At 37.5% G+C, this 21,013-nt stretch overlaps 1 protein-coding gene across 1 annotated transcript; it reads right to left on the minus strand.

The window, feature by feature from the left end:
* Positions 1-216: 216 nt before the first annotated feature.
* pbdc1 (polysaccharide biosynthesis domain containing 1) lies at positions 217-2,441 on the minus strand. The gene is made up of 6 exons (XM_041059045.1): positions 2,176-2,441; positions 1,749-1,814; positions 1,329-1,388; positions 1,073-1,213; positions 746-857; positions 217-645 (listed from the first exon to the last, which is right to left on the minus strand). The coding sequence occupies exons 1-6, from the start codon at positions 2,272-2,274 to the stop codon at positions 554-556; spliced, it is 570 nt and encodes a 189-aa protein (XP_040914979.1). The 5' UTR covers positions 2,275-2,441; the 3' UTR covers positions 217-553.
* Between the last annotated feature and the right edge of the window lie 18,572 nt (positions 2,442-21,013).

Raw genomic sequence — 21,013 nt, forward strand, 5'->3', positions numbered from 1 at the left:
TGAAACAGACTGAAATTTATTCTTTATTTATTTAAGTGTGATACAAGATGTTTGTTGATTTTTGCAGTGAAAAGTCTTTCATTATTTACAACTGAAGAAAATGTCATAACATGAAAAGTATTGTGTTATAAGGAGAAAGCTTCAGAGCAGTCGACTGGTTTGAATCTGCTGAATCCAGATGTTTCTCCAGGTGTGATCGACTCTCCCACACTGAGGTAAAATACGACTCTTTATTTGTTTTCTCGGGTTTCAGGCAAAAAAAATGCAACTTGAGTTTTATATCAAAATAAACAAGAAGGTCTGATGATTGGCACAAGAAAAACTTTACAGTAAATACAAAATGCAGAGGTGAGGAGGAGACCAGGTCTGAGTCCGAGCTCAGAGTTCAGCCAAAAAAAAATATTAAGGGAAAATTTCATCAAACTCAAACACAATTTGTCAAGTTTAGATAAAAAAGATGGATCCTCAGGAGACTTCCACAGTTCACCTGCCCTGGACTCCTCTGCTGATGGTGCGTAGGGATGGACTGGTTCCTTACTGGTTTCTTTGGAGACTAGCTCTTCACACATTTGGACTTGTACACCTCATCGTTGTAACCTTCTCTGTTGCGGGCGATTTCAACAGCAAAGAACTGAACCCTTGTGGCTGAAATCAGGATGAAAACAGATTAATCACTTTTTTCTCACTTTTTTAAATGACGATGATGGTGATAACAACAACAATAATAATTCTAACACAAAGTTACCAAATATAGTGTTCTCCTCTGTGTAGTCTTTCTCACAGTCCAGACGGAGCAGAGTGCCGTAGTTAAAATCCTCGACAAGTCCTTCAAACTGGTTACAGAACGGACGCCACCTCTGCACACACACATACACACACACAGTCACAGTCTGAGCAGTTTAACACACTCACTGCTTCATCACTGTTCCTACAGCTTCACTGTCGTCACACACTACAACCAGATCCACACCAGGTTTATTATCTGTTGTGTTATGATGAAGAAAAATGTGTCCGTGGTGTCCCTGTCCCGCCCCTCATCCCGCCCCCCTGTCCCGTCCCCCGTCTCACTGACCTCTTTGGCCTCGGCAGATTTCAGGTCGTCCTCTTTCAGCAGCTTTATGTCGAGCTCTTTGAAGTTTTCTCTGAAAGACGAGTAGATTTTGTCGTCCAGCTTCGTCAGCTTCAGGAACTTTGGATCCACAGATGAAATGAGCTGAGAACAGAAGAAGAAGAAAAGTCACTCACTGCTTTTAAATGATTTCTTCAAACTTCTCTTCTTAAGAAAACGTCAGGTGAAAATAAAGAAGTGAGTGGATGGAGGGTTTTACATTGAAGTAAACCTCGGCGTGGTTGTACGCCTTCATCGCCCACATGACCTCGAGTCGGGGCTGAAAGAAAGAAAGAACACAAAGGTCAAAACTTTTCGTGTATTTATTCAAATCAAATAATCGGACTCTGAGACTGGACGAAGTCCTGTCATCTTCACTCGTACTGTCCCACAGTCTGCAGATGTGCAGTGAAGATGGACCCAAACTTCTCTACACACCACAGTGACTCTTCCATCTGTGTCCATGGTTTAATATGAGAGTAAAAAGTGACACATCATCAATGTTTGAACAAAAGCTCAGTTTACTGTGTTTGCTGCTGGATTCACCTGTCTCACCTGTCACACCTGCACGTTTATAGGACACAGGTAAAAACAAAACTCAGTGACTGATCAGAGCTGAAGATGCAGAAACGTCACTTACATCATTTCCGTAAGCGTCAGCAGGGAGAGACAGAGCATGTGCAGCTGCCGAGGCCCCCTCCACCCCCTGTGTAACCAAACACACACCAAACACACACCGTTACTACAGGAGCCGCAGTGTGAGCACACACACTGAAGCCTGAGGTTACATGTCAACCACATGACACACTTTAACATGTGTGATATTCTGACAGTAGAAAAAAAACGTGACATGTCTGAGATCAGTGTTTATCTGCAGTTTTGTTTCTACACGTGTTTTCCTCTCGGCTAACTAGCTTTAGCAAAGTCGGCTTACTATCCTGCTTCAGTTTAATTTTATTTGTTTCTTTGATTTCAGACTCGCTGCAGACGCTTTGGTGAGCCCGCTGACACAGTAAAGGCCTAAGGACAGGACATATATTCAGGGTAGTTTGTATTTGAATCCTTACCAGAGAGGCTAGTCCGTTATCCGACGCCATTTCTCTCAACCAAAGATCGTCTACTCCAAGATGAACCACTGCCACTGTCTGAGCTTGAGGTGTACGCATGCGCGTTGTCGTCCTATTTCCAAGAACATGAATTTAACAAAATCTAACCTTCACATTAGACGTATGATGTTAGCATGTCAAAAATAATGCTAGATGCTAAGAAAGATGCTAAGAGCGGAAGCTACGCAGAGTAAGTTCAGATCGTTTGTTGTGTCTGTAACCAGTGATGGTCCTTTGACACCCGAGGCTCCGGCACATGCGTGGTAACCACTGTGCCGAGGTGTGGTTTGGTCACGTGAGTACTGACGTTTGAAGCACTTGAGTGACGTTCGAAGCCACACGGAGTGGCGGTCTTTGCACAGCAGGTTGGTTAGTTGCAGTTGATGTGTGTTAGTAGTAGTGGTGTTGACAGAATATGAAGTTTGGACAATCAGTGTAGATAGAGCAATAGATAAATAATATATAAATTAGATATAGATAGAGAGTTATATGACCATTTTTAGGACATTTTGAGGTGAAAAAAAAATTGACTTTTTTTGGCCGATTTTGACGCCTTACTATACTATGACCATTTTGATGACATTTTAAGGACGTGACATTTTTGACCGTACCACCCTTGAGTCTCTAGGACTTAGGGTTCCAGAGTTATGAGCATTTGAAGTTCCTCCATATAAGTGAGTTGGGAGAGTGAAAATTTGCCTGTGAGATGCCAAAAGTGTTCCCCCAGAAAGTGTTTAGGAGCACGTTTCAGAGCCTAAGGAGTGGTTTGGACCCCCCTTTTTGTGGTACTTTTTGTCAAATTGAAGTTGGTGTTTAGGGTTGGTAAGACTGTACAGGGCTTGGAGTTTTAACCAGGGTCTGTTTTGACCGATTCTCAGGGGAGCAAGATAGAGACATGGGACCTTGTCCTACCCCCCCATTTGTGGGTATCCCGAGTCCAACGGTACCACCCTTGAGTCTCTAGGACTTAGGGTTCTGGAGTTATGAGCATTTGAAGTTCCCCCAAATAAGGGAGTTGGGAGAGTGAAAATTTGGGGTTTTAAGCAGGGTCAGTTTTAACCGATCCTCAGGGGAGCAAAATAGAGACATTGGACCTTGTCCTACCCCCCCATTTGTGGGTACCCCGAGTCCAACGGTACCGCCCTTGAGTCTCTAGGACTTAGGGTTCCAGAGTTATAAGCATTTGAAGTTCCTCCATATAAGTGAGTTGGGAGAGTGAAAATTTGCCTAAGTGTGAGATGCCAAAAGTGTTCCCCCAGAAAGTGTTTAGGAGCACGTTTCAGAGCCTAAGGAGTGGTTTGGACCCCCCTTTTTGTGGTACTTTTTGTCAAATTGAAGTTGGTGTTTAGGGTTGGTAAGAGTGTACAGGGCTTGGAGTTTTAACCAGGGTCTGTTTAGACCGATTCTCAGGGGAGCAAGATAGAGACATGGGACCTTGTCCTACCCCCCCATTTGTGGGTATCCCGAGTCCAACGGTGCCACCCTTGAGTCTCTAGGACTTAGGGTTCTGGAGTTATGAGCATTTGAAGTTCCCCCAAATAAGGGAGTTGGGAGAGTGAAAATTTGGGGTTTTAAGCAGGGTCAGTTTTAACCGATCCTCAGGGGAGCAAAATAGAGACATTGGACCTTGTCCTACCCCCCCATTTGTGGGTACCCCGAGTCCAACGGTACCGCCCTTGAGTCTCTAGGACTTAGGGTTCCAGAGTTATAAGCATTTGAAGTTCCTCCATATAAGTGAGTTGGGAGAGTGAAAATTTGCCTAAGTGTGAGATGCCAAAAGTGTTCCCCCAGAAAGTGTTTAGGAGCACGTTTCAGAGCCTAAGGAGTGGTTTGGACCCCCCTTTTTGTGGTACTTTTTGTCAAATTGAAGTTGGTGTTTAGGGTTGGTAAGAGTGTAAAGGGCCTAAGTGTGAGAGGCCAAAAGTGTTCCCCCAGAAAGTGTTTAGGAGCACGTTTCAGAGCCTAAGGAGTGGTTTGGACCCCCCTTTTTGTGGTACTTTTTGTCAAATTGAAGTTGGTGTTCAGCGTTGGTAAGACTGTACAGGGCTTGGAGTTTTAACCAGGGTCTGTTTTGACCGATTCTCAGGGGAGCAAGATGGAGACATGGGACCTTGTCCTACCCCCCCATTTGTGGGTATCCCGAGTCCAACGGTACCGTCCTTGAGTCTCTAGGACTTAGGGTTCTGGAGTTATGAGCATTTGAAGTTCCCCCAAATAAGGGAGTTGGGAGAGTGAAAATTTGGGGTTTTAAGCAGGGTCAGTTTTAACCGATCATCAGGGGAGCAAAATAGAGACATTTGACCTTGTCCTACCCCCCCATTTGTGGGTACCCCGAGTCCAACGGTACCGCCCTTGAGTCTCTAGGACTTAGGGTTCCAGAGTTATGAGCATTTGAAGTTCCTCCATATAAGTGAGTTGGGAGAGTGAAAATTTGCCTAAGTGTGAGAGGCCAAAAGTGTTCCCCCAGAAAGTGTTTAGGAGCACGTTTCAGAGCCTAAGGAGTGGTTTGGACCCCCCTTTTTGTGGTACTTTTTGTCAAATTGAAGTTGGTGTTTAGGGTTGGTAAGAGTGTACAGGGCCTAAGTGTGAGAGGCCAAAAGTGTTCCCCCAGAAAGTGTTTAGGAGCACGTTTCAGAGCCTAAGGAGTGGTTTGGACCCCCCTTTTTGTGGTACTTTTTGTCAAATTGAAGTTGGTGTTTAGGGTTGTTAAGACTGTACAGGGCTTGGAGTTTTAACCAGGGTCTGTTTTGACCGATTCTCAGGGGAGCAAGATAGAGACATGGGACCTTGTCCTACCCCCCCATTTGTGGGTATCCCGAGTCCAACGGTACCACCCTTGAGTCTCTAGGACTTAGGGTTCTGGAGTTATGAGCATTTGAAGTTCCCCCAAATAAGGGAGTTGGGAGAGTGAAAATTTGGGGTTTTAAGCAGGGTCAGTTTTAACCGATCCTCAGGGGAGCAAAGTAGAGACATTGGACCTTGTCCTACCCCCCCATTTGTGGGTACCCCGAGTCCAACGGTACCACCCTTGAGTCTCTAGGACTTAGGGTTCCAGAGTTATGAGCATTTGAAGTTCCTCCATATAAGTGAGTTGGGAGAGTGAAAATTTGGCTAAGTGTGAGAGGCCAAAAGTGTTCCCCCAGAAAGTGTTTAGGAGCACGTTTCAGAGCCTAAGGAGTGGTTTTGACCCCCCTTTTTGTGGTACTTTTTGTCAAATTGAAGTTGGTGTTCAGGGTTGGTAAGAGTGTACAGGGCCTAAGTGTGAGAGGCCAAAAGTGTTCCCCCAGAAAGTGTTTAGGAGCACGTTTCAGAGCCTAAGGAGTGGTTTTGACCCCCCTTTTTGTGGTACTTTTTGTCAAATTGAAGTTGGTGTTTAGGGTTGTTAAGACTGTACAGGGCTTGGAGTTTTAACCAGGGTCTGTTTTGACCGATTCTCAGGGGAGCAAGATGGAGACATGGGACCTTGTCCTACCCCCCCATTTGTGGGTATCCCGAGTCCAACGGTACCGTCCTTGAGTCTCTAGGACTTAGGGTTCTGGAGTTATGAGCATTTGAAGTTCCCCCAAATAAGGGAGTTGGGAGAGTGAAAATTTGGGGTTTTAAGCAGGGTCAGTTTTAACCGATCATCAGGGGAGCAAAATAGAGACATTTGACCTTGTCCTACCCCCCCATTTGTGGGTACCCCGAGTCCAACGGTACCGCCCTTGAGTCTCTAGGACTTAGGGTTCCAGAGTTATGAGCATTTGAAGTTCCTCCATATAAGTGAGTTGGGAGAGTGAAAATTTGCCTGTGTGAGAGGCCAAAAGTGTTCCCCCAGAAAGTGTTTAGGAGCACGTTTCAGAGCCTAAGGAGTGGTTTGGACCCCCCTTTTTGTGGTACTTTTTGTCAAATTGAAGTTGGTGTTTAGGGTTGTTAAGACTGTACAGGGCTTGGAGTTTTAACCAGGGTCTGTTTTGACCGATTCTCAGGGGAGCAAGATAGAGACATGGGACCTTGTCCTACCCCCCCATTTGTGGGTATCCCGAGTCCAACGGTACCACCCTTGAGTCTCTAGGACTTAGGGTTCTGGAGTTATGAGCATTTGAAGTTCCCCCAAATAAGGGAGTTGGGAGAGTGAAAATTTGGGGTTTTAAGCAGGGTCAGTTTTAACCGATCCTCAGGGGAGCAAAATAGAGACATTGGACCTTGTCCTACCCCCCCATTTGTGGGTACCCCGAGTCCAACGGTACCACCCTTGAGTCTCTAGGACTTAGGGTTCCAGAGTTATGAGCATTTGAAGTTCCTCCATATAAGTGAGTTGGGAGAGTGAAAATTTGCCTAAGTGTGAGAGGCCAAAAGTGTTCCCCCAGAAAGTGTTTAGGAGCACGTTTCAGAGCCTAAGGAGTGGTTTGGACCCCCCTTTTTGTGGTACTTTTTGTCAAATTGAAGTTGGTGTTTAGGGTTGTTAAGACTGTACAGGGCTTGGAGTTTTAACCAGGGTCTGTTTTGACCGATTCTCAGGGGAGCAAGATAGAGACATGGGACCTTGTCCTACCCCCCCATTTGTGGGTATCCCGAGTCCAACGGTACCACCCTTGAGTCTCTAGGACTTAGGGTTCTGGAGTTATGAGCATTTGAAGTTCCCCCAAATAAGGGAGTTGGGAGAGTGAAAATTTGGGGTTTTAAGCAGGGTCAGTTTTAACCGATCCTCAGGGGAGCAAAGTAGAGACATTGGACCTTGTCCTACCCCCCCATTTGTGGGTACCCCGAGTCCAACGGTACCACCCTTGAGTCTCTAGGACTTAGGGTTCCAGAGTTATGAGCATTTGAAGTTCCTCCATATAAGTGAGTTGGGAGAGTGAAAATTTGCCTAAGTGTGAGAGGCCAAAAGTGTTCCCCCAGAAAGTGTTTAGGAGCACGTTTCAGAGCCTAAGGAGTGGTTTGGACCCCCCTTTTGTGGTACTTTTTGTCAAATTGAAGTTGGTGTTCAGGGTTGGTAAGAGTGTACAGGGCCTAAGTGTGAGAGGCCAAAAGTGTTCCCCCAGAAAGTGTTTAGGAGCACGTTTCAGAGCCTAAGGAGTGGTTTTGACCCCCCTTTTTGTGGTACTTTTTGTCAAATTGAAGTTGGTGTTTAGGGTTGTTAAGACTGTACAGGGCTTGGAGTTTTAACCAGGGTCTGTTTTGACCGATTCTCAGGGGAGCAAGATGGAGACATGGGACCTTGTCCTACCCCCCCATTTGTGGGTATCCCGAGTCCAACGGTACCGTCCTTGAGTCTCTAGGACTTAGGGTTCTGGAGTTATGAGCATTTGAAGTTCCCCCAAATAAGGGAGTTGGGAGAGTGAAAATTTGGGGTTTTAAGCAGGGTCAGTTTTAACCGATCATCAGGGGAGCAAAATAGAGACATTTGACCTTGTCCTACCCCCCCATTTGTGGGTACCCCGAGTCCAACGGTACCGCCCTTGAGTCTCTAGGACTTAGGGTTCCAGAGTTATGAGCATTTGAAGTTCCTCCATATAAGTGAGTTGGGAGAGTGAAAATTTGCCTGTGTGAGAGGCCAAAAGTGTTCCCCCAGAAAGTGTTTAGGAGCACGTTTCAGAGCCTAAGGAGTGGTTTGGACCCCCCTTTTTGTGGTACTTTTTGTCAAATTGAAGTTGGTGTTTAGGGTTGGTAAGAGTGTACAGGGCCTAAGTGTGAGAGGCCAAAAGTGTTCCCCCAGAAAGTGTTTAGGAGCACGTTTCAGAGCCTAAGGAGTGGTTTGGACCCCCCTTTTTGTGGTACTTTTTGTCAAATTGAAGTTGGTGTTTAGGGTTGTTAAGACTGTACAGGGCTTGGAGTTTTAACCAGGGTCTGTTTTGACCGATTCTCAGGGGAGCAAGATAGAGACATGGGACCTTGTCCTACCCCCCCATTTGTGGGTATCCCGAGTCCAACGGTACCACCCTTGAGTCTCTAGGACTTAGGGTTCTGGAGTTATGAGCATTTGAAGTTCCCCCAAATAAGGGAGTTGGGAGAGTGAAAATTTGGGGTTTTAAGCAGGGTCAGTTTTAACCGATCATCAGGGGAGCAAAATAGAGACATTTGACCTTGTCCTACCCCCCCATTTGTGGGTACCCCGAGTCCAACGGTACCGCCCTTGAGTCTCTAGGACTTAGGGTTCCAGAGTTATGAGCATTTGAAGTTCCTCCATATAAGTGAGTTGGGAGAGTGAAAATTTGCCTGTGTGAGAGGCCAAAAGTGTTCCCCCAGAAAGTGTTTAGGAGCACGTTTCAGAGCCTAAGGAGTGGTTTGGACCCCCCTTTTTGTGGTACTTTTTGTCAAATTGAAGTTGGTGTTCAGGGTTGGTAAGAGTGTACAGGGCCTAAGTGTGAGAGGCCAAAAGTATTCCCCCAGAAAGTGTTTAGGAGCACGTTTCAGAGCCTAAGGAGTGGTTTGGACCCCCCTTTTTGTGGTACTTTTTGTCAAATTGAAGTTGGTGTTTAGGGTTGTTAAGACTGTACAGGGCTTGGAGTTTTAACCAGGGTCTGTTTTGACCGATTCTCAGGGGAGCAAGATAGAGACATGGGACCTTGTCCTACCCCCCCATTTGTGGGTATCCCGAGTCCAACGGTACCACCCTTGAGTCTCTAGGACTTAGGGTTCTGGAGTTATGAGCATTTGAAGTTCCCCCAAATAAGGGAGTTGGGAGAGTGAAAATTTGGGGTTTTAAGCAGGGTCAGTTTTAACCGATCCTCAGGGGAGCAAAGTAGAGACATTGGACCTTGTCCTACCCCCCCATTTGTGGGTACCCCGAGTCCAACGGTACCACCCTTGAGTCTCTAGGACTTAGGGTTCCAGAGTTATGAGCATTTGAAGTTCCTCCATATAAGTGAGTTGGGAGAGTGAAAATTTGCCTGTGAGAGGCCAAAAGTGTTCCCCCAGAAAGTGTTTAGGAGCACGTTTCAGAGCCTAAGGAGTGGTTTGGACCCCCCTTTTTGTGGTACTTTTTGTCAAATTGAAGTTGGTGTTTAGGCTTGTTTAGACTGTACAGGGCTTGGAGTTTTAACCAGGGTCTGTTTTGACCGATTCTCAGGGGAGCAAGATAGAGATATGGGACCTTGTCCTACCCCCCCCCATTTGTGGGTATCCTGAGTCCAACGGTACCACCCTTGAGTCTCTAGGACTTAGGGTTCTGGAGTTATGAGCATTTGAAGTTCCCCCAAATAAGGGAGTTGGGAGAGTGAAAATTTGGGGTTTTAAGCAGGGTCAGTTTTAACCGATCCTCAGGGGAGCAAAATAGAGACATTGGACCTTGTCCTACCCCCCCATTTGTGGGTACCCCGAGTCCAACGGTACCGCCCTTGAGTCTCTAGGACTTAGGGTTCCAGAGTTATGAGCATTTGAAGTTCCTCCATATAAGTGAGTTGGGAGAGTGAAAATTTGCCTAAGTGTGAGAGGCCAAAAGTGTTCCCCCAGAAAGTGTTTAGGAGCACGTTTCAGAGCCTAAGGAGTGGTTTGGACCCCCCTTTTGTGGTACTTTTTGTCAAATTGAAGTTGGTGTTCAGGGTTGGTAAGAGTGTACAGGGCCTAAGTGTGAGAGGCCAAAAGTGTTCCCCCAGAAAGTGTTTAGGAGCACGTTTCAGAGCCTAAGGAGTGGTTTGGACCCCCCTTTTTGTGGTACTTTTTGTCAAATTGAAGTTGGTGTTTAGGGTTGTTAAGACTGTTCCGGGCTTCGAGTTTTAACCATCTTGAGGCCGTTCTTAGAAATGACTTTTTTTTGGCCGATTTTGACGTCTTATTATACTATGACGTTTTTTATGACATTTTGAGGTCGAAAAAAATTTTGACTTTTTTTGGCCGATTTTGAAGCCTTACTATACTATGACGTTTTTTATGAAATTTTGAGGTCGAAAAAAATTTTGACTTTTTTGGCCGAAAAAAAAAACGGCATACTATACTATGACGTTTTTTATGAAATTTTGAGGTCGAAAAAATTTTTGACTTTTTTTGGCCGAAAAAAACGCCATACTATACTATGACGTTTTTTATGAAATTTTGAGGTCGAAAAAAATTTAGACTTTTTTTGGCCGAAAAAAACGGCATACTATACTATGACGTTTTTTATGAAATTTTGAGGTCGAAAAAAATTTTGACTTTTTTTGTCCGATTTTGACGCCTTACTATACTATGACGTTTTTTAGGACATTTTGAGGTGGAAAAAAATTTTGACTTTTTTTGGCCGAAAAAAACGCCATACTATACTATGACGTTTTTTAGGACATTTTGAGGTGGAAAAAAATTTTGACTTTTTTGGCCGAAAAAAACGCCATACTATACTATGACGTTTTTTATGAAATTTTGAGGTCGAAAAAAATTTTGACTTTTTTTGGCCGAAAAAAACGCCATACTATACTATGACGTTTTTTATGAAATTTTGAGGTCGAAAAAATTTTTGACTTTTTTTGGCCGAAAAAAACGCCATACTATACTATGACGTTTTTTATGAAATTTTGAGGTCGAAAAAAATGTTGACTTTTTTTGGCCGAAAAAAACGCCATACTATACTATGACGTTTTTTATGAAATTTTGAGGTCGAAAAAATTTTTGACTTTTTTTGGCCGAAAAAAACGCCATACTATACTATGACGTTTTTTATGAAATTTTGAGGTCGAAAAAAATTTTGACTTTTTTTGGCCGAAAAAAACGCCATACTATACTATGACGTTTTTTATGAAATTTTGAGGTCGAAAAAATTTTTGACTTTTTTTGTCCGATTTTGACGCCTTACTATACTATGACGTTTTTTAGGACATTTTGAGGTCGAAAAAAATTTTGACTTTTTTTGGCCGAAAAAAACGCCATACTATACTATGACGTTTTTTATGAAATTTTGAGGTCGAAAAAAATTTTGACTTTTTTTGTCCGATTTTGACGCCTTACTATACTATGACGTTTTTTAGGACATTTTGAGGTCGAAAAAATTTTGACTTTTTTTGGCCGAAAAAAACGCCATACTATACTATGACGTTTTTTATGAAATTTTGAGGTGGAAAAAAATTTTGACTTTTTTTGTCCGATTTTGACGCCTTACTATACTATGACGTTTTTTATGAAATTTTGAGGCCGAAAAAAATTTTGACTTTTTTTGGCCGAAAAAAACGCCATACTATACTATGACGTTTTTTAGGACATTTTGAGGTGGAAAAAAATTTTGACTTTTTTTGGCCGAAAAAAACGCCATACTATACTATGACGTTTTTTATGAAATTTTGAGGTCGAAAAAAATGTTGACTTTTTTTGTCCGAAAAAAACGCCATACTATACTATGACGTTTTTTATGAAATTTTGAGGTCGAAAAAAATTTTGACTTTTTTTGGCCGATTTTGACGCCTTACTATACTATGACGTTTTTTATGAAATTTTGAGGTCGAAAAAAATTTTGACTATTTTTGGCCGATTTTGACGCCTTACTATACTATGACGTTTTTTATGAAATTTTGAGGTCGAAAAAAATTTTGACTTTTTTTGGCCGATTTTGACGCCTTATTATACTATGACGTTTTTTATGAAATTTTGAGGTCGAAAAAAATTTTGACTTTTTTTGGCCGAAAAAAACGCCATACTATACTATGACGTTTTTTATGAAATTTTGAGGTCGAAAAAAATTTTGACTTTTTTTGGCAGATTTTGACGCCTTACTATACTATGACGTTTTTTATGAAATTTTGAGGTCGAAAAAAATTTTGACTTTTTTTGGCCGAAAAAAACGGCATACTATACTATGACGTTTTTTATGAAATTTTGAGGTCGAAAAAAATGTTGACTTTTTTTGGCCGAAAAAAACGCCATACTATACTATGACGTTTTTTATGAAATTTTGAGGTCGAAAAAATTTTTGACTTTTTTTGGCCGAAAAAAACGCCATACTATACTATGACGTTTTTTATGAAATTTTGAGGCCGAAAAAAATTTGGACTTTTTTTGGCCGAAAAAAACGCCATACTATACTATGACGTTTTTTATGAAATTTTGAGGTCGAAAAAATTTTTGACTTTTTTTGGCCGAAAAAAACGCCATACTATACTATGACGTTTTTTATGAAATTTTGAGGTCGAAAAAAATGTTGACTTTTTTTGTCCGAAAAAAACGCCATACTATACTATGACGTTTTTTATGAAATTTTGAGGTCGAAAAAAATGTTGACTTTTTTTGTCCGAAAAAAACGCCATACTATACTATGACGTTTTTTATGAAATTTTGAGGTCGAAAAAAATGTTGACTTTTTTTGTCCGATTTTGACGCCTTACTATACCATGACGTTTTTTAGGACATTTTGAGGTCGAAAAAAATTTTGACTTTTTTTGGCCGAAAAAAACGCCATACTATACTATGACGTTTTTTATGAAATTTTGAGGTCGAAAAAAATTTTGACTTTTTTTGGCAGATTTTGACGCCTTACTATACTATGACATTTTTTAATGAAATTTTGAGGTCGAAAAAAATTTTGACTTTTTTTGGCCGAAAAAAACGCCATACTATACTATGACGTTTTTTATGAAATTTTGAGGTCGAAAAAAATTTTGACTTTTTTTGTCCGATTTTGACGCCTTACTATACTATGACGTTTTTTATGAAATTTTGAGGCCGAAAAAAATTTTGACTTTTTTTGGCCGAAAAAAACGCCATACTATACTATGACGTTTTTTATGAAATTTTGAGGTCGAAAAAAATTTAGACTTTTTTTGGCCGATTTTGACGCCTTACTATACTATGACGTTTTTTATGAAATTTTGAGGTCGAAAAGAATTTTGACTTTTTTTGGCAGATTTTGACGCCTTACTATACTATGACGTTTTTTATGAAATTTTGAGGTCGAAAAAATTTTTGACTTTTTTTGGCCGAAAAAAACGCCATACTATACTATGACGTTTTTTATGAAATTTTGAGGTCGAAAAAAAATTTGACTTTTTTTGGCAGATTTTGACGCCTTACTATACTATGACGTTTTTTAATGAAATTTTGAGGTCGAAAAAAATTTTGACTTTTTTTGGCCGAAAAAAACGCCATACTATACTATGACGTTTTTTATGAAATTTTGAGGTCGAAAAAAATTTTGACTTTTTTTGTCCGATTTTGACGCCTTACTATACTATGACGTTTTTTAGGACATTTTGAGGTCGAAAAAATTTTGACTTTTTTTGGCCGAAAAAAACGCCATACTATACTATGACGTTTTTTATGAAATTTTGAGGTCGAAAAAAATTTGGACTTTTTTTGGCCGAAAAAAACGCCATACTATACTATGACGTTTTTTATGAAATTTTGAGGTCGAAAAAAATGTTGACTTTATCTGTCCGAAAAAAACGCCATACTATACTATGACGTTTTTTATGAAATTTTGAGGTCGAAAAAATTTTTGACTTTTTTTGTCCGATTTTGACGCCTTACTATACTATGACGTTTTTTAGGACGTTTTGAGGTCGAAAAAAATTTTGACTTTTTTTGTCCGAAAAAAACGCCATACTATACTATGACGTTTTTTATGAAATTTTGAGGTCGAAAAAAATTTTGGCTTTTTTTGGCCGAAAAAAACGCCATACTATACTATGACGTTTTTTATGAAATTTTGAGGTCGAAAAAAATTTAGACTTTTTTTGGCCGATTTTGACGCCTTACTATACTATGACGTTTTTTAGGACATTTTGAGGTCGAAAAAAATTTTGACTTTTTTTGGCAGAAAAAAACGCCATACTATACTATGACGTTTTTTATGAAATTTTGAGGTCGAAAAAAATTTTGACTTTTTTTGTCCGATTTTGACGCCTTACTATACTATGACGTTTTTTATGAAATTTTGAGGCCGAAAAAAATTTTGACTTTTTTTGGCCGAAAAAAACGCCATACTATACTATGACGTTTTTTATGAAATTTTGAGGTCGAAAAAAATTTTGACTTTTTTTGGCCGATTTTGACGCCTTACTATACTATGACGTTTTTTAGGACATTTTGAGGTCGAAAAAAATTTTGACTTTTTTTGGCCGAAAAAAACGCCATACTATACTATGACGTTTTTTATGAAATTTTGAGGTCGAAAAAAATTTTGACTTTTTTTGGCCGATTTTGACGCCTTACTATACTATGACGTTTTTTATGAAATTTTGAGGCCGAAAAAAATTTTGACTTTTTTTGGCCGAAAAAACGCCATACTATACTATGACGTTTTTTATGAAATTTTGAGGTCGAAAAAAATTTAGACTTTTTTTGGCCGATTTTGACGCCTTACTATACTATGACGTTTTTTAGGACATTTTGAGGTCGAAAAAAATTTTGACTTTTTTTGGCCGAAAAAAACGCCATACTATACTATGACGTTTTTTATGAAATTTTGAGGTCGAAAAAAATTTTGACTTTTTTTGGCCGAAAAAAACGCCATACTATACTATGACGTTTTTTATGAAATTTTGAGGTCGAAAAAAATTTTGACTTTTTTTGTCCGATTTTGACGCCTTACTATACTATGACGTATTTTAGGACATTTTGAGGTCGAACAAATTTTGACTTTTTTTGGCCGAAAAAAACGCCATACTATACTATGACGTTTTTTATGAAATTTTGAGGTCGAAAAAAATTTTGACTTTTTTTGGCAGATTTTGACGCCTTACTATACTATGACGTTTTTTATGAAATTTTGAGGTCGAAAAAAATTTTGACTTTTTTTGGCCGAAAAAAACGGCATACTATACTATGACGTTTTTTATGAAATTTTGAGGTCGAAAAAAATGTTGACTTTTTTTGGCCGAAAAAAACGCCATACTATACTATGACGTTTTTTATGAAATTTTGAGGTCGAAAAAATTTTTGACTTTTTTTGGCCGAAAAAAACGCCATACTATACTATGACGTTTTTTATGAAATTTTGAGGCCGAAAAAAATTTTGACTTTTTTTGGCCGAAAAAAACGCCATACTATACTATGACGTTTTTTATGAAATTGTGAGGTCGAAAAAATTTTTGACTTTTTTTGGCCGAAAAAAACGCCATACTATACTATGACGTTTTTTATGAAATTTTGAGGTCGAAAAAAATGTTGACTTTTTTTGTCCGAAAAAAACGCCATACTATACTATGACGTTTTTTATGAAATTTTGAGGTCGAAAAAAATGTTGACTTTTTTTGTCCGAAAAAAACGCCATACTATACTATGACGTTTTTTATGAAATTTTGAGGTCGAAAAAAATGTTGACTTTTTTTGTCCGATTTTGACGCCTTACTATACCATGACGTTTTTTAGGACATTTTGAGGTCGAAAAAAATTTTGACTTTTTTTGGCCGAAAAAAACGCCATACTATACTATGACGTTTTTTATGAAATTTTGAGGTCGAAAAAAATTTTGACTTTTTTTGGCCGATTTTGACGCCTTACTATACTATGACGTTTTTTAGGACATTTTGAGGTCGAAAAAAATTTTGACTTTTTTTGGCCGAAAAAAACGCCATACTATACTATGACGTTTTTTATGAAATTTTGAGGTCGAAAAAAATTTTGACTTTTTTTGGCCGATTTTGACGCCTTACTATACTATGACGTTTTTTATGAAATTTTGAGGCCGAAAAAAATTTTGACTTTTTTTGGCCGAAAAAAACGCCATACTATACTATGACGTTTTTTATGAAATTTTGAGGTCGAAAAAAATTTTGACTTTTTTTGGCCGAAAAAAACGCCATACTATACTATGACGTTTTTTATGAAATTTTGAGGTCGAAAAAATTTTTGACTTTTTTTGTCCGATTTTGACGCCTTACTATACTATGACGTTTTTTAGGACATTTTGAGGTCGAAAAAAATTTTGACTTTTTTTGGCCGAAAAAAACGCCATACTATACTATGACGTTTTTTATGAAATTTTGAGGTCGAAAAAAATTTTGACTTTTTTTGGCCGATTTTGACGCCTTACTATACTATGACGTTTTTTATGAAATTTTGAGGCCGAAAAAAATTTTGACTTTTTTTGGCCGAAAAAAACGCCATACTATACTATGACGTTTTTTATGAAATTTTGAGGTCGAAAAAAATTTTGACTTTTTTTGGCCGAAAAAAACGCCATACTATACTATGACGTTTTTTATGAAATTTTGAGGTCGAAAAAATTTTTGACTTTTTTTGGCCGAAAAAAACGCCATACTATACTATGACGTTTTTTATGAATTTTTGAGGTCGAAAAAAATGTTGACTTTTTTTGGCCGAAAAAAACGCCATACTATACTATGACGTTTTTTATGAAATTTTGAGGTCGAAAAAATTTTTGACTTTTTTTGGCCGAAAAAAACGCCATACTATACTATGACGTTTTTTATGAAATTTTGAGGTCGAAAAAAATTTTGACTTTTTTTGGCCGATTTTGACGCCTTACTATACTATGACGTTTTTTATGAAATTTTGAGGCCGAAAAAAATTTTGACTTTTTTTGGCCGAAAAAAACGCCATACTATACTATGACGTTTTTTATGAAATTTTGAGGTCGAAAAAAATTTTGACTTTTTTTGGCCGAAAAAAACGGCATACTATACTATGACGTTTTTTATGAAATTTTGAGGTCGAAAAAATTTTTGACTTTTTTTGGCCGAAAAAAACGCCATACTATACTATGACGTTTTTTATGAATTTTTGAGGTCGAAAAAAATTTTGACTTTTTTTGGCCGAAAAAAACGCCATACTATACTATGACGTTTTTTATGAAATTTTGAGGTCGAAAAAATTTTTGACTTTTTTTGGCCGAAAAAAACGCCATACTATACTATGACGTTTTTTATGAAATTTTGAGGTCGAAAAAAATTTTGACTTTTTTTGGCCGAAAAAAACGCCATACTATACTATGACGTTTTTTATGAAATTTTGAGGTCGAAAAAAATTTTGACTTTTTTTGGCCGATTTTGACGCCTTACTATACTATGACGTTTTTTAGGACATTTTGAGGTCGAAAAAAATTTTGACTTTTTTTGGCCGAAAAAAACGCCATACTATACTATGACGTTTTTTATGAAATTTTGAGGTCGAAAAAAATTTTGACTTTTTTTGGCCGAAAAAAACGCCATACTATACTATGACGTTTTTTATGAAATTTTGAGGTCGAAAAAAATTTTGACTTTTTTTGGCCGAAAAAAACGCCATACTATACTATGACGTTTTTTATGAAATTTTGAGGTCGAAAAAAATTTTGACTTTTTTTGTCCGATTTTGACGCCTTACTATACTATGACGTTTTTTATGAAATTTTGAGGCCGAAAAAAATTTTGACTTTTTTTGGCCGAAAAAAACACCATACTATACTATGACGTTTTTTATGAAATTTTGAGGTCGAAAAAATTTTTGACTTTTTTTGGCCGAAAAAAACGCCATACTATACTATGACGTTTTTTATGAAATTTTGAGGTCGAAAAAATTTTTGACTTTTTCTGGCCGAAAAAAACGCCATACTATACTATGACGTTTTTTATGAAATTTTGAGGTCGAAAAAAATTTTGACTTTTTTTGGCCGAAAAAAACGCCATACTATACTATGACGTTTTTTATGAAATTTTGAGGTCGAAAAAATTTTTGACTTTTTTTGGCCGAAAAAAACGCCATACTATACTATGACGTTTTTTATGAAATTTTGAGGTCGAAAAAAATTTTGACTTTTTTTGGCCGAAAAAAACGCCATACTATACTATGACGTTTTTTATGAAATTTTGAGGTCGAAAAAAATTTTGACTTTTTTTGGCCGATTTTGACGCCTTACTATACTATGACGTTTTTTAGGACATTTTGAGGTCGAAAAAAATTTTGACTTTTTTTGGCCGAAAAAAACGCCATACTATACTATGACGTTTTTTATGAAATTTTGAGGTCGAAAAAAATTTTGACTTTTTTTGGCCGATTTTGACGCCTTACTATACTATGACGTTTTTTATGAAATTTTGAGGCCGAAAAAAATTTTGACTTTTTTTGGCCGAAAAAACGCCATACTATACTATGACGTTTTTTATGAAATTTTGAGGTCGAAAAAAATTTTGACTTTTTTTGGCCGATTTTGACGCCTTACTATACTATGACGTTTTTTAGGACATTTTGAGGTCGAAAAAAATTTTGACTTTTTTTGGCCGAAAAAAACGCCATACTATACTATGACGTTTTTTATGAAATTTTGAGGTCGAAAAAATTTTTGACTTTTTTTGGCCGAAAAAAACGCCATACTATACTATGACGTTTTTTATGAAATTTTGAGGTCGAAAAAAATTTTGACTTTTTTTGGCCGAAAAAAACGCCATACTATACTATGACGTTTTTTATGAAATTTTGAGGTCGAAAAAAATTTTGACTTTTTTTGGCCGATTTTGACGCCTTACTATACTATGACGTTTTTTAGGACATTTTGAGGTCGAAAAAAATTTTGACTTTTTTTGGCCGAAAAAAACGCCATACTATACTATGACGTTTTTTATGAAATTTTGAGGCCGAAAAAATTTTTGACTTTTTTTGGCCGAAAAAAACGCCATACTATACTATGACGTTTTTTATGAAATTTTGAGGTCGAAAAAAATTTTGACTTTTTTTGGCCGAAAAAAACGCCATACTATACTATGACGTTTTTTATGAAATTTTGAGGTCGAAAAAAATTTTGACTTTTTTTGTCCGATTTTGACGCCTTACTATACTATGACGTTTTTTATGAAATTTTGAGGCCGAAAAAAATTTTGACTTTTTTTGGCCGAAAAAAACGCCATACTATACTATGACGTTTTTTATGAAATTTTGAGGTCGAAAACAATTTTGACTTTTTTTGGCCGAAAAAAACGCCATACTATACTAAGACGTTTTTTATGAAATTTTGAGGTCGAAAAAATTTTTGACTTTTTTTGGCCGAAAAAAACGCCATACTATACTATGACGTTTTTTATGAAATTTTGAGGTCGAAAAAAATTTTGACTTTTTTTGGCCGAAAAAAACGCCATACTATACTATGACGTTTTTTATGAAATTTTGAGGTCGAAAAAATTTTTGACTTTTTTTGTCCGATTTTGACGCCTTACTATACTATGACGTTTTTTAGGACATTTTGAGGTCGAAAAAAATTTTGACTTTTTTTGGCCGAAAAAAACGCCATACTATACTATGACGTTTTTTATGAAATTTTGAGGTCGAAAAAAATTTTGACTTTTTTTGGCCGATTTTGACGCCTTACTATACTATGACGTTTTTTATGAAATTTTGAGGCCGAAAAAAATTTTGACTTTTTTTGGCCGAAAAAAACGCCATACTATACTATGACGTTTTTTATGAAATTTTGAGGTCGAAAAAAATTTTGACTTTTTTTGGCCGAAAAAAACGCCATACTATACTATGACGTTTTTTATGAAATTTTGAGGTCGAAAAAATTTTTGACTTTTTTTGGCCGAAAAAAACGCCATACTATACTATGACGTTTTTTATGAAATTTTGAGGTCGAAAAAAATTGTGACTTTTTTTGGCCGAAAAAAACGCCATACTATACTATGACGTTTTTTATGAAATTTTGAGGTCGAAAAAATTTTTGACTTTTTTTGGCCGAAAAAAACGCCATACTATACTATGACGTTTTTTATGAAATTTTGAGGTCGAAAAAAATTTTGACTTTTTTTGGCCGAAAAAAACGCCATACTATACTATGACGTTTTTTATGAAATTTTGAGGTCGAAAAAAATTTTGACTTTTTTTGGCCGATTTTGACGCCTTACTATACTATGACGTTTTTTAGGACATTTTGAGGTCGAAAAAAATTTTGACTTTTTTTGGCCGAAAAAAACGCCATACTATACTATGACGTTTTTTATGAAATTTTGAGGTCGAAAAAAATTTTGACTTTTTTTGGCCGAAAAAAACGCCATACTATACTATGACGTTTTTTATGAAATTTTGAGGTCGAAAAAAATTTTGACTTTTTTTGGCCGAAAAAAACGCCATACTATACTATGACGTTTTTTATGAAATTTTGAGGTCGAAAAAAATTTTGACTTTTTTTGTCCGATTTTGACGCCTTACTATACTATGACGTTTTTTATGAAATTTTGAGGCCGAAAAAATTTTTGACTTTTTTTGGCCGAAAAAAACACCATACTATACTATGACGTTTTTTATGAAATTTTGAGGTCGAAAAAATTTTTGACTTTTTTTGGCCGAAAAAAACGCCATACTATACTATGACGTTTTTTATGAAATTTTGAGGTCGAAAAAAATTTTGACTTTTTTTGGCCGAAAAAAACGCCATACTATACTATGACGTTTTTTATGAAATTTTGAGGTCGAAAAAAATTTTGACTTTTTTTGGCCGATTTTGACGCCTTACTATACTATGACGTTTTTTAGGACATTTTGAGGTCGAAAAAAATTTTGACTTTTTTTGGCCGAAAAAAACGCCATACTATACTATGACGTTTTTTATGAAATTTTGAGGTCGAAAAAAATTTTGACTTTTTTTGGCCGATTTTGACGCCTTACTATACTATGACGTTTTTTATGAAATTTTGAGGCCGAAAAAAATTTTGACTTTTTTTGGCCGAAAAAACGCCATACTATACTATGACGTTTTTTATGAAATTTTGAGGTCGAAAAAAATTTTGACTTTTTTTGGCCGATTTTGACGCCTTACTATACTATGACGTTTTTTAGGACATTTTGAGGTCGAAAAAAATTTGGACTTTTTTTGGCCGAAAAAAACGCCATACTATACTATGACGTTTTTTATGAAATTTTGAGGTCGAAAAAAATTTTGACTTTTTTTGGCCGATTTTGACGCCTTACTATACTATGACGTTTTTTATGAAAT

The sequence above is a fragment of the Toxotes jaculatrix genome, chromosome 16 (genome assembly GCF_017976425.1).
Source record: "Toxotes jaculatrix isolate fToxJac2 chromosome 16, fToxJac2.pri, whole genome shotgun sequence".
Taxonomy (NCBI): Eukaryota; Metazoa; Chordata; class Actinopteri; family Toxotidae; genus Toxotes; species Toxotes jaculatrix.